The sequence below is a fragment of the Quercus lobata genome, chromosome 2 (genome assembly GCF_001633185.2).
Source record: "Quercus lobata isolate SW786 chromosome 2, ValleyOak3.0 Primary Assembly, whole genome shotgun sequence".
Taxonomy (NCBI): Eukaryota; Viridiplantae; Streptophyta; class Magnoliopsida; order Fagales; family Fagaceae; genus Quercus; species Quercus lobata.
Genome location: NC_044905.1, coordinates 14,280,749 through 14,296,482, shown reverse-complemented (window position 1 = coordinate 14,296,482; position 15,734 = coordinate 14,280,749). Strand labels below are relative to the sequence as shown.

The following is a 15,734-nucleotide window of genomic DNA, read 5'->3' as shown; positions in this document are numbered from 1 at the left end:
TGGATCAAATATGAGCTCACTTGTTTAGGAGGTACAATTAGACCAAGATGCCTTTGTTACGAAGGATTTGGCTTAGTGTAGTTCACTAGAGCATGGGACTTATCACAATGGTGACATACGTACTTAACTGGTTAAGTGCATTAGAGTTCCAGATCCAAACTTTGACCTATCATGAATCTCCTAACTTAAAATGAAAAGTGCTTATTTGTGGTTGTTTGATTATATAACAGATTATAATAAACATCATTTACACTTTTACCCATTGGGTTTTATTATTGGCTACTTTTTTTATATAATTCGATAATAGTAATAGAGGGGGGGGGGGGGGGGGTTTGAAACTTAATCTCTCCATGAAAACACTAGGAAGTATAAGTTGAGCAATAAAACTCCTGTTGTTTTTTTGGCTACTTATTAGATACAAGTTTCATAACCACTTTACTTTGTAGAGTGAGAACGGAAAGGAGGGACAAAAGGCCTAGATTGGATAAGATCCACCTTAAGATACAGTGATGATGAGTGATGACATTACTTTAGTGTAGACCATAAGTAAGAAGGTATGAATTTGAAGTTCTGAATGACGTTTAAAGGGGGGAAAAGGAGAGGAAAATTGCACCTGAATTTTTGTACAACAAATCAAACTAATTGAAGTAATTCTATGAAAATATATAAGGGGTGGAAAACAAAACTTCCTTGTCTCTCTTTTTATTTTTTAAATTTATTTATCTCCTCATTTTGAGACCCGTGTAATTTTTGTGGAGATCAGCTAACAATCAAAGGGTGAAAACAAATCGAATTGACGAAGACGTGTGAAGTGTGAACAACCATGAGTCCATATTTTGTGTTTCCCACTTTTTGTGAGATGTCATGAATAGAGCATTACATCCCTATGCTGTGTTTGTATATATTAATTAATTAATTAATTAATATATATAGGGATTCTAAATATATAGGGATTCTAAGCAGTACATAATTAAAAAAGAATTATAAAAAAAAGCGGTACATAATAGTTTTTTTTTTTTTGGGGAGTTTTATACTGCTTTTAATATGTAAACAAAATAAACTTTATGTCAAGAGCAAAAGACTAATAGCTTAAATAAATAAATAAGGGAAAGCAAAAGACTAAAGGTTAATTAGACTGTTACAAAGGGAAATCTGAACACTAGAGTTTAGATGTCTCTGTTGGAACCATTATTGAGTTTTTTTTTTTTGAGAAAGGAACCATTATTGAGTTAATAAGGTTTTTGGCATACATATTAAAAGTTGGTCACTTAATAAAAACTAATATTTTAACCATATGTCATTTTTTTTTTTAATTAGGTTGTTTTATAAAAAATAAGTAAATAAATAAAAGATAATTGAAGAGACTATTTATATATAGTTTTAAAATTATATAATTTGTTTAAATAAAGCACATATTCCATTAGAAAATAATAAAACACAAATAATGGTATAATTTGTCATATAAAATATAGTTGACTGAAAAAGATAATTCTAAAAATATTTAGAGCCAGATTTGTTGTTCCTATTCAGCTGACACGTTTCACTTTCAATCTGTCAGACCGTTTTACGGTCAGAAATCCATAAAAAAAGAGTTCTACTTTCAAAGCATTTACGCATCCTAATCTAAAGGCCAAGTCCTCCAAGACATATAAGTTTTAACCAAACCAAACCAAACCCATGTTGTCCAATTTGTGGAAAATATCTGTTTTGGCTCAACAGTCCTCTTTCTGATTCTGATTCCTGGACAGAGATGGCATGGCCTCATGAATCTTCTTCAACCAGGTAATAATTGAAAAGCTTCCATTTTTCAATAAATTTTTGAGGTGGGTTTTGATCAAAGACTTGATTTTTTCCACTGTTGTCATCAACACCATTACTTTTTCTTGTCGTTTATGGATTTTTTTTGGCCTTATATGAGGTTTTTCTACATATATTTTTGTCCTGGTCGTGTACTTTGATAAGAATGTGGTGTAGGATTGAGAGCGAGGTTCTGATTAATACTTGTAGTTTATTATTTGGTTTTAGATTTTTTGTATCAGGTGGGGACTGGAAAGGCTTCTAGCATTTTCTAAATTAACCATAGATAGTGATGTTTGAGCTGTCAGAATTTTTTATATGACCTCAAAGAGACTATGTTAGTTTCCTACAGTTGTGGTTCAATTTGGAGAAAAAAATCTCATACACTGGTAAAATCAAGATGTTTGTCTTGTTGCTTTAATAAAAAATTGTCCTTTTTTTAATGTTTATCTTTTTCCCTTTCAGATAGACATGGTAATGTTCTTATAAATACTGTTGTTTTTTTTTTCCCCAGTGTAAGTGACTAGTGAGTGTAGAATAGTGGGATATTGTACAAGGAGGGATAATGGAAATGAAAGAGAAGAAATTCCTCACAGTCGCACCCTTTGAGTGTGCTTGGCGAAAGGATTTGAAATTCCGGGAAGCCGGGCGGGGTTGTGTGGCTTTTGAAGCTTTTGCTCACAATGATGTCACTCTGGTGTTCCGGGAGAATGTGGGAAGCCAGCACTACCATTACAAAAGAGATAATAGTCCTCACTATACAGTTATATTGGGTAGTCATAGGAATAAGAGGTTGAAAATTGAGGTAAATGGGAAACCTGTGGTTGATGTGGCAGGTGTTGGGCTTTGTTGTTCTTCGGAGTTTAAGAGCTATTGGATCAGTATCTGTGATGGGTTGATTAGTATTGGTAAGGGAAGATACCCCTTTCAGAATCTTGTCTTTCAGTGGCTAGATTCGAATCCAAATTGTAGTGTTCGGTATGTTGGGCTTAGTAGCTGGGATAAACATGTTGGTTATAGAAATGTGAATGTGTTGCCAATAACACACAATCACATATCGTTGTGGAAGCATGTGGAAAGTGGTGAATTAGAGGGTGAGGAGGAAGGGGAAGACGAATTGAATGGTGAATACATGGATTATGAGAAATGGGGTCTTGAAAATTTTCTTGAGAATTGGGAATTGTCTGATATGGTTTTCATTTTTGATACTGAGGAAAGGCACGTTCCTGCTCACAAGGCTATCTTGGTTGCATCTGGTAATTTTCCTTTCAGTTTGTCTGAAGATGTTGTCAAACTGCCGGCTGTAACTTATCCAGTTCTTCATGCATTTCTTCAATATATCTACACAGGCCAGACCAAGGTACTTTGTTTTCTTGAATCTCCAATACTTAATAACATCCTCATTTATCTGCATTCCCTTTTTGCTCCAAACCCCTCACCCCTCCCTCTTTTAAAACTGTAGTAAATGCATCATCACTATTTCACTATAAAATTTGTTTCAATAATTTATCATTCATATGCATACACATATATACATACATATGGTATGTGTTTTTTGTTTCCATTTGTCTTTCTTCTAGGCAAGACTGAACTTTGTTTTATGCATTTTTGTGACAGGAAAAAAAACATAAGCTAAACTGTCATTATGTTGTACCCCTATCTTCTTTCTTCTTTTTTTAATGTATATCAAGTTCCTCATTGTTATTCTTGATGCAAAAGTTAGTATGCTGATAGATGGCTATGACAGTTGTAACTTTGTTATGGAACTTTAGATTCTAATAATGCTTGTGTCTGTGTTTGATTTAGATTCCAGAGTCACAACTTGGTCCTCTGAGGGCACTGGGATTACGTTTTGAAGTAATGTCATTGGTCAAGCAGTGTGAACAAAATATAGAACGGTTTAAACTAAATAAAAAGTTGTTTGACTCGGGTAAGAGCGTGGAATTATCATATCCGAGCACTCGGACTCATTATTGTGCAACCTTCCCTCTTGGACTTCCTGTCAATATACAAAAGCTCAGACAATTGCTCATAACTGGCAAATACAGTGATGTGAACATATATATCGAGGGTCATGGTCTTGTTGCCCAGGCACATAAAGTTATTCTCAGTTTATGGAGTGTCCCATTTGCAAAGGTGAGACAAATTAATTCTTGTGTGGCTCCCTCAACCCCTTAAATCGCATAGACTATTTTAGAATGAAAGTTCTGACATTCCACAGTGAGCATTTGGCTTCTGTGCGGGGGCATCTAATGTGCTCTGTCTGTTTAACAGGATTTACTATGCATTTATATTAATATAAATTATGTCTTACCAAGCTCCATGGTAACCATTTCATTAATTTGTAAAATTCAAAAAAAAAAAAAAAAATTGTGATTGTGTATGAATAAGTTTAAATAAGTCTACAACAAACAACAAATAATTCTTGTTTTATTGGTTTTTTAGGGGCCTTGCTTTTGACATAACTGTTAATGTTCACTGTTGGGCTAAGGTTTCCAATGTGATATGCTGATATGAACTAAGGCATAATAGCTATTTTCATATCATTTGCCTGCCCAGATTGTCTATTCACATGATTTACATGGGAAAAGGACTGCATTGGAAAAAACTCATGTAAAATAGAATATAGACAGGTTGTAGGTTCTAATTAGCTCAATTGGTAAAGTCTCTTGTGATCAAATAAGGGACTTGCGTTTGAATTGTGCTTATACAATAAATAATTAATTGGTGTCTTGGCCTGATGGTAATAATCATCATGGATCGGATGCTGTAGGTTTCAAATCCTATCATAACTCCCAAAAAAAAGGCAAATAGACAAGTTAAACGTCTAATATGCATCTTAAAAAAGTTCAAAAAAGAAAGAAAGAAAGAACTTTTTGGGGTTGTACAATGCTACTTTGTATGTCTATCTGTATGCAATACTTGTCCCTAAGCTGTGGACGAGGTTTGCATAAATTACATGAAAAGGAGTGGTATATAGGTTTTTTTTAAAGGATTTCAGCTTTTCTTTTCTTTATGCATTTCTTTTGGAAAATGTGATATTTTAAGAGTTCTTTACTCTTTGGGAATCTACTTGGTTTTTATTCTTTTAGCAATGCATATGATCCACTATTAAAGTAAAAGTTTAACTGACAGATGTTCACAAATGGAATGAGTGAAACCATGTCCTCAGAGGTTTCTTTAAGGGATGTGTCACCTGAAGCATTTAAGGCTATGCTTGAGTTCATGTACAGTGGTGAACTTGATATGGAAGCAACTGTGGTTGCCAGTGCCTTGCTACTCCAAATTTTATTTTTGGCTGATCAATTTGGAGTTACTCTCCTTCATCAGGAATGCTGCAAAACACTTTTAGAATGCCTCTCCGAGGTAGTTTCACTACCCCTATCTTACCTCATTATTTTAATTTTTCAATAGTAATTGAGATCATTGTTTTTGTCTTTCATTATTACAGTGTTACTTGTATGACTAGAACTAAAAGACGGAGAAGTGACTAGCGGTTTCGGACTTCTGAACCCCAAAAAGAAAAAAGAAAAAAAGAAAAGAAAAGAAAAGAAAAGAAGAGATACCATTTTGTGAGAATGAATTATAAAATATTGATACTTCTTGTGTACATATTATATGCAGGGATGGAGTTCTCCTAGTGGAAGAGGGTCATACAACGAGTTTTTCTATTATGCACAAGTTTAATGGACGAGGAAGCAGACATTTTTGGAAAAGTAATTGGACTGTTGCCTTTGAAGCTAACTGTTGAAATTTGTTGCAGGACTCAGTAGGTTCAATCCTCCCAGTGGTTGCATCAATTCCATCATGTAAACTTATTGAAGAAACATGCGAGAGGAAAGTTGCAATGCACTTTGATTACTGTACAACTGCAAGCATTGACTTCGTCTTGCTAGGCGAGACAACTTTTAGCAATATTATTCAGGTGGGTTCTCACGTTTCAAGTTGCATCTTGGTTTTGAGATAGACAGTCAAATCAAGGATTAAGGTGGCTTTACAAGAGCACACATACTCTCTCCTAGAAAGAAGAGCATAAGTGCTTCAATAATTTAGAACTAGAAGGGACAAATGCTCCACAAGTGGAGTGTGGTTACCAGCTTTAACATCTGGAAATGGGGTGACAGGGTGATAGTTTACTTCTCTGTCCTACTTCTTCAATATGTAAATAAAATGAGGGTTGCTTTGGTTGTTGAACCAAAGAGGGTTTGTCACATTAGTAGATTATGTTGTTAAGGAGTTGGAGAAACACTGAGGAATGTAGAAGTTTGGACCACATCTATTTGTGGATTTTGAAAAGACAGGATTTCTTGGAGTTGAGACAGGAAAATTAAGTGTCCTAAGCCAAAATTACAAGTCCAAATCCAAAGCTGATAGATGATTACTTAGTTATTATCTTACTCTGATAGTGCCTAGCCTTATAATACTTCTTCTAAAGACTTTGATTTTTAATATCATTTATAACATATTGTGGGTGTTGCAGCATCCGGATTTGACCGTCACATCTGAAGAAAAAGTTCTTAATGCAATCTTAATGTGGGGCATGAAAGCAAAGGACTTGTATGGGTGGGAGGTGGTAGATGAACTGATAATAAATTCGTTTCCTGAACACCTTTTTGGGGAAAGGCTTCAGTCAGTTCATGACTTGTTGCCATTTGTACGATTTCCGTTACTTCCATATGCCTTACTTAAGAAGGTATGCAGGCCCTTGGTGCAGAAAATTGTCAGCCAATCTACCGAATATATGAATTCCTTAGTTTGACTTTACCTAATCTGTAATGATTTTGCAGTTGGAGAAGAGCAGCATTAGCAGGCATATTCATAATTTTCATAATCTTGTAAGTTACTTGGTTCTTTTTTACTAATTATAAATAACACAGTGATCTTATGGAATTTTGGCTTACTGTTTTTCTCCTATGTTAATGTCCTAGGTGAAGGAGGCCATCAGTTATGTAGAAAATGGAGCAAGGCTAGAAAATGATCAAAAGTAAGTATGAAGTATTTTATTTTTGTATTGTACTGATGATTCATGATCTCATGCTGTAGAGGGTTTTCCTGAAGGATTGAAATCATTTTATCTAAGATAGAGCCCTAAGGCATAATAGGCAATAGTTTATTTGGTTGCTGGGAACAATTCGTGTGGCTAATATTCTTTCTCTAGATATTTTTACAGAGGAGTTAGTTAATTTGTTCTTACTTTTGTAGTATTAGATTTCAACATAGGCGATCTAGTTATAAAGAGCTCCAGTACATCCGTGATGGGGACAGCAATGGAGTTCTGTACTTTGCGGGCACATCATATGGAGAACATCAATGGGTAAATCCTGTTCTGTCTAAGGTAAAGTTCTTAATTCTTCTTTTCTTTCTGTGTCATCTTTATATTCTTCTTTTCCAAATCATGTTCTTGGTAACTTTTCAAAAAAAAGTTCTTGGTAGGTCAATTGATTATTTTTAATACAGCTTCTCACCCCCGGAAGTTAAATTTTTCAGAGAATTACTATTACAGCTAGTAGTCCCCCTTCAAGATACACTGATCCCAAGGTTTTGGTCTCAAGAACCTACCAGGTATTATGAAACAAACTTTTGTTGAAGTTATTGTGCCATAAGATTCTCTAAATGGTAACTAAAAGTATTTCCCTACATTAGGGAACATCTATTACTGGGCCTCGGATGGAAGATGGACATAAGTGTGCATGGTGGGCAGTTGACCTTGGCCAAGAACATCAGGTTTTGTCTCTATTCATACTTTCAGAAATAATTTTGTTATGATATAGCAAAACTTCATTGTTGTGAATGTTACTCCAAGTTTGCACTTACAGGCACCGTAGAAGAAATATCATTATCACTAATGGATTAAGCTTTTAATAGCATATAAAATTTTATCATCAGCTTTGATTGCATCTTGTTAGATACTGATATTATTGTCAACATATAGCTAATAGAACCATGCACAAAATTTCTGAATATGGTTGCCTGTAAACTCAATTTAGCCAACTTACGTGACATCCAGTTTGGCTGATTCTTCACTATAGAAATTAAGCTACTGTATGTGTCTCATACCATTAAAAATTAAAATGCTGGGTTATACCTGGTACTTTGGAACAAGAGGAACTTGGGAGGGTACAAATAAAAATATCAAGAAAATAGAAACAAGGAAACTTGGGGATATATCTTATATTTGCATTTACAAGAAATCCCTCTGCAGAAAGGAGAAGAGGAAGTTAAAAGAGATGTTGAGGAAAGACATGAATAGGATTTGAAAATGGAGCCATAGTCCAAGTTGTCATGTAGCCAGCCCAAGTATTTAGGCAAATCTGTACGGTAGAGTTTAATTTGCATATTCTTTTTTGTTGGGTCCATAACATGGTGTCTTACTAACAGATCCAGCTAATGTATATAAGTTGACGGTAATCATTGACGTAGGACTTGATATTGTACACCTAATGAAGTACCAATTTGAGTCTGGCCTAAACTATCTTCAATAATTGTTGCTTTAAGCTATATCTTTCTTCTTTGTGAAAATGGGATACTGGAGCAGACGATCCTGGCAAGAATTTTTGGTCAAGTCGTGGTTTTTTCCACAAGTCCTTCCTTTGACTGGATCACATGAGATGCTTTGGTTATTTCTCTGATTAATATCCTGATGCAAGATATTATTGATTGATGCAGCTTATGTGCAACTATTACACCTTGAGACAGGATGGGTCAAGGGCTTTTATGAGATCTTGGAATCTCCAGGTAAAGACCATCTTCGGGATTGGGGCTTTATACACACACACTTTGCTGCAATGTTTTTGCAATTGTTATTTGGGTGTCACCTGAAACAGTAAGATGGGTGAAATGTTGACTGAATTTTCTTTCTTATGCATCTGCAGGGCTCTCTGGATGGGAAGAGTTGGACAAACTTGAGAGTACATGAGAATGATCAAACAGTCTGCAAACCTGGTCAGTTTGCATCATGGCCTATTATTGGACCAAATGCCCTCCTACCCTTTAGATTCTTTAGGCTTATAATGACTGGCCAAACCACTGATGCTTCTAACCCCTGGAACTTCTGCATTTGCTTCTTAGAACTATACGGCTACTTCCACTAGTTTGATAGGAACTGTGTGCCTCCCTGGCTTATGTATTATCGTGTGTTGCTTTGTCTTCTTGTTCATTTGCTTGGTTATACAAAGTTACAAACAAAGCAAGGATAAAGTTGAGGCTTTTTATACATCGTGCATACGCGGAGACAGAGATATAATCACATACACAAGTAACGTAAACCATTTTTCGTTTGATAAATTGTGTTAAAAAAGCAGTGGGAATTCTTTGAAGATTTTGCAATTCGAATCCTGTTAATTGGGAAGGCACTGACTCGAGCAAAGGCACTAGGGCTAGGCTGTATTGTGCAAAACGTGTACAATATGAATTATAAAGTGATGCTGTGCTCTCTGGGGGATCATTGGGTGAGAAAACTCTAAAAAATGTGCTTTGTACAGATATTAGAATGAGCAAGTGGCATTTGTGCTGCAAGTCGGGTTAACCCACAGAGAGAGCATTCTAGAAGTGGTTTAATTATCAAACTATGGGGATTTACTTATCCTAGGGATACTCCAATGATTTCAGCACCTCTTGTGGTGCCTGGACACTGGAATTCCAATCCCACCAGGCCCTATTTTCCTAGGAAATAAAAATCAAAATATGAAAATTAAGCTACAAGGTCAAATAAATAATTCAAGCCAATAAAAAATAATGTTACATGAAATGCCATTAGCAAAGAGTTACCAGACGTCTTTCGCTCAACGATTTATGCAAGTACGTTCAGCGGAATTTCTGTATGTGCTCTAATGCCTTTATGAGCTGCTGCATACTTTTGCAGCAAGTGGCACAACATTTTCATCTAATAATCTTTGTATTAGCCTTGGAATTTAGAAATACCATTTTATTTTTACAACCAGGTTATGAAGTCAATAAATAATAATAATCGTATAAGGGGCTCCTAACCAGACGGCACTTACCCCTTCCCATTCCCAAAAGGGCAGTAGTATCTACTTGCTCTTCTTGCGGCCTAGGAAAAAATTGCTACAAGTTAATTGAGTAAATGAGATTTGGGGTAATCCCCTCAATCAGCACAAAAAAATAGGGTACTTTGAGGTCGTGGATCATGTACTATTGAGTTTGTTTAGCGAGTCTAGCAAGAAGAGCATGTGGCTGGCACTAGTTAGTTGTTACTAGCTAATGTTGTGCCACAAGTTTAGCCGACTATTAATAAATCCTTCAGTGGGTTGCATAATATGCAGTGGGCTACTGATCACTGAGCGAATCCCTACAAATTCTCTATCCAGTGCCTCACAAGATTTTTTCTTTTTCATTCTTCAATATTTTTCATATAAGAGAGACAAATATAGATGGATTACGAATCAAAAACAGGAAAGACAACTAGCTTACAACAGTAGTACATAATAGAAAGTCGAAAGAAGCGAGTAGAAGTAATTTGGCAGCCCCATGCATGGAGATGGAAGTAAGAGCTCTCTCTCAGATTCACAAAATATGGTCACCATCGTTTTTTCTTCCTAATCAAAAACTCATTCTTTTACATAGATTTTGAGGATATCAAGAGGACCCAAAGAATCCATAGGCTACCAACAAGGACAATCCATGCTCTAGAGTGAAGAGGATAAGAAACCATCCGGCAGTTGATTACCTCCGAACAGGTGGTACAACCCCCCTACCAGGTGCTGCTCCACGGCCAGCAGCCTGAGCCTACAGAGAAAAAAAATATTCCACGAAGTTAGGAGTTAGAACACTTCCAAACCATATATACATATACACTACAGTATACACACACAGCAACATGATTTCAAAGACTTATTCCCAGCCAGACAGATGCCACTCAAAGACTAAAAAGAAGAAACAATGTTTCACATAGCATTTTGCATTTAAGGGGGGTTTATTTTATGGATAAAGTTTAGATACAAAATTGGTTATAACCTAAGGCTATAACCTTACTCAATATCATTAATATTACTATATATTTCGAAAATCTAAAAGTTGAATTACATGTTATTTATGCTTTTAATACACATGTTAAATTTTGTGTCAATTGGATATTATTTATTATATAATCTATAAGATTATATTTTATACGTAACTTTAAACTGCAAAAATTTGCAATTTAAACAATTTATTGATGGCATAGTTATTGATCTTTAATTTTCTAGAAATTTTACAAGCATGGAGGATATAAGAAGAAAATGTAATCCAATGGTAGATCTGTCAAATTTCATCTCCAATAAAAAGATATTGAGTAAGGTTGTAGCCTTAAGCTATAACTAATTTCGTAGCTAAACTTTGTCCTTCTTTTATTATCAAGCATGACAATTCATGCAGATAGAAATCACTAAACCATCCTGTTTCATTTAAGTTCATATATACAGCTGCTAAATCAGAGTTTCAAATCATACCCTCCTTTTTAAAAATGTTACTGGCTAGAGAGACTACTACCGTAAACACACCAAATACAAAAGAATTTTACCTTTGCCCGCATTGCAACTGCTCTACCCCTGCCAACTCCAAGTGCTGCACCCTTACCCTATAGGAAATTCAGAAAGCATAGGTCAGAAAATTTTCAAGCAATGTACAACGTAGGAACCTAACCATTTAAAAACCAAAAGATACCTTAATCCTGGCATCCAGACGCTTAAACATTGGAGCATTCTTCAGCATGTCTGGTATGACCATAAACCTGTTAAATTTTCACAACATTTTCAAAGAATTGCAGTCAGTTTGCAAGTAACACATCAAAAGGCTTGAGATGCAAATAATTTAGATATTCTAATCAAACAGCATATGATTTACATACCTGACTTTGCTGCCTCGAATAAAGACATGCTCAAGTTGTTGGACCTTCCCGTCCTGTGCATAAGTCAAGAAAAATGAGCAGCTATTGCAAAACAAGATTAAGAACATAAACAAGAGATACAATTATCTAAAAAGCTATTCAAGCTATAATGAAGGAATGACTCAGTCAGAACCAAAAATCCAAATATTTGCCCCACTCTCTTGCAAAGTCTAATTGGCACATAAAAAGAGAATCAAGCCAAAATCTGTGGAGCTGGGGAAAATAGAAAACACCATTGAACTACGAACAAGAGTCTTACAAAAATTCAAAAGGAAATCACATAAAAAATGTATCCAGTACAAATCTACTTTTATATCAATACTAGTGGTTTTGAAGAGTACCACCTGACAAGCACGCCAGCAAGCCTTGGCCTTGCTGGTTCCATTTATTTCCACATTTGCACAACAATATCTTGAAATATATTTCATTTCACTTTAAAAATAAATAAATAAATATATATATATTGATAAAACTTAAAAATATATATTAAATTTCTGCATTTGTTACCTCCCCTACCCACTTGTGTCCAATACTTCAACTACCTCTATATTTTTATCAACTATGCTTTTTAGCCAGTAATAATTACTACCAACGTTAAATGTACATATTCTCAAGGACACTATTCATACATGTAGAGGAAGCTCTCATTTCTTTGATCATTCAAATTCATAGCATGTGAAAGTTAAAGAGTGGGAACCCAATAGAATGATGGGTGATGAAATGAATAACAGCAATATAAAGAAATTAGCCCCAAAAATGTATTCAAGACATACATACAAGTTCAAAAAACAAATATAGTAAAAAAAAAACATTATGGGTGTGAAAATAGGAGAAACACAACCGTAGGAACTATGCAAAATGTGCTAACGCCTGACAGGAAAAGGGATTGAAGAAAATAATAAAGAGGCTGAATACATGCAACAATCTTTGGTAAAAAAAAAAAAAACGCTATCCCTAAAATTTTTTTATTGGTTGGCTTGCTTAGAAACCAGCTTGCTAATCGGGACAGAATGCTGACTTGGGGATTTCAAGGTAGGTGTTACTTTGTGTTTATTATAGAGGTAGCCTTGAGAGTAGGGATCACTAATACCCTTCCATTAGGAGGCTTTGGCAGACTATCAAGGGCTGGTGTATGAATGAAAGTCTGTATTTTTGTTGTGATAGAGTGGTTCATTGAGTGATAACCTAAGAGGGAAGAGTTTTAAAAGCTTCATCGGAAGGCACGCTTGGTCTGCAGCTGTTTACCACATTTGGCCCGGAAGGGATGCTTGAGTTCCGGCAGAAATAACAGATCACAGGAGGCTATTCTTCAATTGATTAGAAGAGACACAAAAGCCTGGGTTGATCATGTAAAGAAAGTGTAAAAACCCAGTAAACAGGGTCATTTGTTGTAACAATGTCATCCACTCTGTCTAGTCTGTAGGGTTTCTTGTCTTCAACCTTGTTAGCTAATGGTATCTTGTTTTTGTACAATTTGTTTTTCTTTAATAATAAAAATTCCCTAATTAACTTCTTGATATTAGTTTGGGATCTTTAACCTCAAGATATCCAAATTTCAATTTGTTTTTCCCCATAAGCTAATTCCTAATCCAAGTAAGTTATGAAACCAATCATTCAAACAATAACAGCCCCAGACGTAAAATCTTCTTAGCAAGAGTATTTTGACCCAGGGTTTTAGAATACCACAAACAACACAAAATTACAAACTTTTCTGAAACAAATAAAAGGCTAGGGTTTAAGAAAATCCCATTAATGGCACAATTAAACAGAGCATATCCAACACAAACACAAAATCTAGGGTTTAGAGAGTACCTTGGCAGTGTAGGTAATGTTCTCGAGCTGACAGTTCCAGTTGTCCTCGCACTCGAGCATGCTTCCTCTGTAGAGCTCACCGCTCTTCAGCTCCACCGTCACCACGTGCCCTGAGGCCTCGTGTAGTAGCTTCACCGGTATTCCCAAACTCCTGCTCATTCTTCTTCTTCTTTTTCTTTTTCTCTCGGTTGCTTTCTCACTCTTGGTTGCTTTCTCTCGCTCTCTGCAAAACCCTAATTAACCCCAAACTCACGAAAAACTCGCTGTATTTCTATTTGCTCTCTTTAATTTATAGCGTCACGGAAAAACGGTAATCACTAATAGGGGGTATTTTTGTCAATTGGGGAAAATGTATGGAGGCCTTTTCAAGGAACCAAATTCGGGAATGATAATCACACAAAACTATCATTTTCTTTCCACTTTTTTCTCTATTTTTTTTTTTTCATTCTCTCTGAAATCCATCCAACTAAACATATTCTTAGGGTCCATTTGGTTGGAAAGATGGAAAATTAAGAAGATAAAAAAGGAAGAGAGGATGGAAAAATGAGATCCCTCATTTGTGTTTGGTTGGGAGGGTGAAAAAATAGAAGGATAAAAAATGTTTTTGTTTGGTTGAAAATAAAGTTTATATAAATTTACCATAATATCTCTATTAAATAAAACAAAAAGTAGCACATTATACTTTTAAAAAAAAATTGTGTATAGATGGACACTTAATTAAATTAAAAAAATAAATAAATAGTATAAGAAATTAACCCAAAATTGTTTACTAAAAAAACAAAAACAAAAAAAAAATTAATGAGAAAATAAACATATGAGCACCCAAAAAAAAAAAGAAGAAGAAGAAGAAGAAGAAAGCTAACACAGAAAAAATCAAAGAAAAAAAAAAAGCCAAAATGTTAACAAAGAAAGAAAAAATCAAAGGAAAAAAAAAAAAAAAAAAAAAACCAACATGTTGGAGGTGAAGTCCAACGTGGGGGGTGTTTTTGGAAGCTCATTTCATGAACTTCCCCCTTCTGGTTTTCTCCCCATTTTGGATAGAAAACTTTTTGGTAGGTCCGAAGAAAAAATACTCAGACCCCACCATTTACTTTTCTTCTCCCCCACCCAATCAAACACTCCAAAAAAGTTTTTCTTCCCATTTTATCTCCAAAATTTTCTATTTACCATATTTCACCTCCAAACAAACACACCCTAAGGCCAAAGCTTGAGTTCTAGCCCTTCTAGGTCAAAATTGTCATGATGATGACACGAGCCAAACCAACCCGATCCAACTCAATCTGCTGGATTGGATTGGTTTTTAAGGTTTAGTGAGTTAGGGTGGGTTGTGAAATTTGTTTTTATTGGGTTTAGGTCATAAGATTCACAATTTCGTCTAATTTGACCCGATCTACCTATATTTAATATATATTTAAATTTTAAAAATATATATTTTTTAAAAATATATTATAGAATTTTATTTTTTTACTTTTTTACCCATCTTCTTAAATAAAACTATAATGATAAGTTTTGCTCATATGGTTTGTGTTGGATTGGTGTTATGCTCATGATTATTTAGTTATAAATTTTTTTTTATTTGTGGTGGTGTTGTTCTCAATTTAATATTAATAATAGTATTTTTAAAAAATATGTCAAACCCATGGGTCCAACCCAATCCAACCTAATCCACGTGGGTTAGGTTGGACCTTTGTAATGGGTTGGGCCACCATAGTGGGTTGGGTTGAATAAATCTCTCAACCCAACCCAATTCAATCCCTGCACACGCTAATGTTCAGCCTAGTGACAAGTCAAGTCGAAAAGAAAGACTATCCCATGGCCCTACCCAGGGACAATGCCCATTTTTTCTTTAGTGGGTTGGGCCTAATGGGCTCAAATGGTCTAAGAGTTCATAACTTATTTAATTCTTCTACCGTCAAAACCTAATAATTATTTTTTATTAAGTTTTTAAATAGTTTTTTCTTTTTTAGTTTTTTAATAAACAAAGTCCATCTTTAGAAAAAAATAATAATTAAATTTACTAGGCTACTAGCAAGATATATATTAATAAGCATAATTTACCGTAATCACTTTTAGGTATCATAATCGCTTTAAGGAGGGTATGAATTTCTATGGGCAAACCATGCTAAATGTTGGCACAAATCCATCTGTGAGCATGGAATGGAAGACAATCGGTGAACCAATGGATCTGCAACTTCTATATGGTCACAGAATTAGGAACAGTATTGCATTCACATAGTGACAC

General features: G+C 35.0%; 2 protein-coding genes across 4 annotated transcripts; one reads left to right on the top strand and one right to left on the bottom strand.

Moving 5' to 3' along the window:
• The first annotated feature begins 1,535 nt into the window (after positions 1 to 1,535).
• LOC115974629 (BTB/POZ domain-containing protein At2g30600) lies at positions 1,536 to 9,074 on the top strand. Of its 3 annotated transcripts, none has more exons than XM_031095054.1 (13): positions 1,536 to 1,782; positions 2,312 to 3,157; positions 3,604 to 3,933; positions 4,933 to 5,163; positions 5,561 to 5,722; positions 6,278 to 6,490; positions 6,585 to 6,632; positions 6,726 to 6,781; positions 7,000 to 7,132; positions 7,285 to 7,359; positions 7,441 to 7,521; positions 8,464 to 8,532; positions 8,670 to 9,074. In XM_031095054.1, exons 2-13 carry the CDS (start codon positions 2,363 to 2,365, stop codon positions 8,886 to 8,888), a joined length of 2,412 nt encoding a protein of 803 aa, XP_030950914.1. In that variant the 5' UTR covers positions 1,536 to 1,782; positions 2,312 to 2,362; the 3' UTR covers positions 8,889 to 9,074. The 3 variants fall into 3 exon arrangements, with proteins under 3 accessions (XP_030950914.1, XP_030950915.1, XP_030950917.1); XM_031095055.1 differs by having other exon boundaries at positions 2,263 to 3,157; XM_031095057.1 differs by lacking the exon at positions 1,536 to 1,782 and adding an exon at positions 1,858 to 2,186.
• A 1,095-nt stretch (positions 9,075 to 10,169) lies between these two features.
• Positions 10,170 to 13,764, bottom strand: LOC115974630 (small nuclear ribonucleoprotein SmD3b). Its single transcript, XM_031095058.1, has 5 exons — positions 13,493 to 13,764; positions 11,642 to 11,694; positions 11,458 to 11,524; positions 11,315 to 11,371; positions 10,170 to 10,542 (listed from the first exon to the last, which is right to left on the bottom strand). Exons 1-5 carry the CDS (start codon positions 13,649 to 13,651, stop codon positions 10,480 to 10,482), a joined length of 399 nt encoding a protein of 132 aa, XP_030950918.1. The 5' UTR covers positions 13,652 to 13,764; the 3' UTR covers positions 10,170 to 10,479.
• Between the last annotated feature and the right edge of the window lie 1,970 nt (positions 13,765 to 15,734).

Excerpts from the sequence above, each read along its gene's own strand:
- LOC115974629 (XM_031095054.1), top strand. The coding sequence starts at position 2,363 with ATGGAAATGAAAGAGAAGAAATTCCTCACAGTCGCACCCTTTGAGTGT. Across the intron at positions 3,934-4,932 it reads GGAGTGTCCCATTTGCAAAG|ATGTTCACAAATGGAATGAG; the intron begins GTGAGACAAATT and ends TTTAACTGACAG. Across the intron at positions 6,491-6,584 it reads CATATGCCTTACTTAAGAAG|TTGGAGAAGAGCAGCATTAG; the intron begins GTATGCAGGCCC and ends ATGATTTTGCAG.
- LOC115974630 (XM_031095058.1), bottom strand. The coding sequence starts at position 13,651 with ATGAGCAGGAGTTTGGGAATACCGGTGAAGCTACTACACGAGGCCTCA. Across the intron at positions 11,695-13,492 it reads ACATTACCTACACTGCCAAG|GACGGGAAGGTCCAACAACT; the intron begins GTACTCTCTAAA and ends ACTTATGCACAG. Across the intron at positions 11,525-11,641 it reads ATTCGAGGCAGCAAAGTCAG|GTTTATGGTCATACCAGACA; the intron begins GTATGTAAATCA and ends AAAATTTAACAG.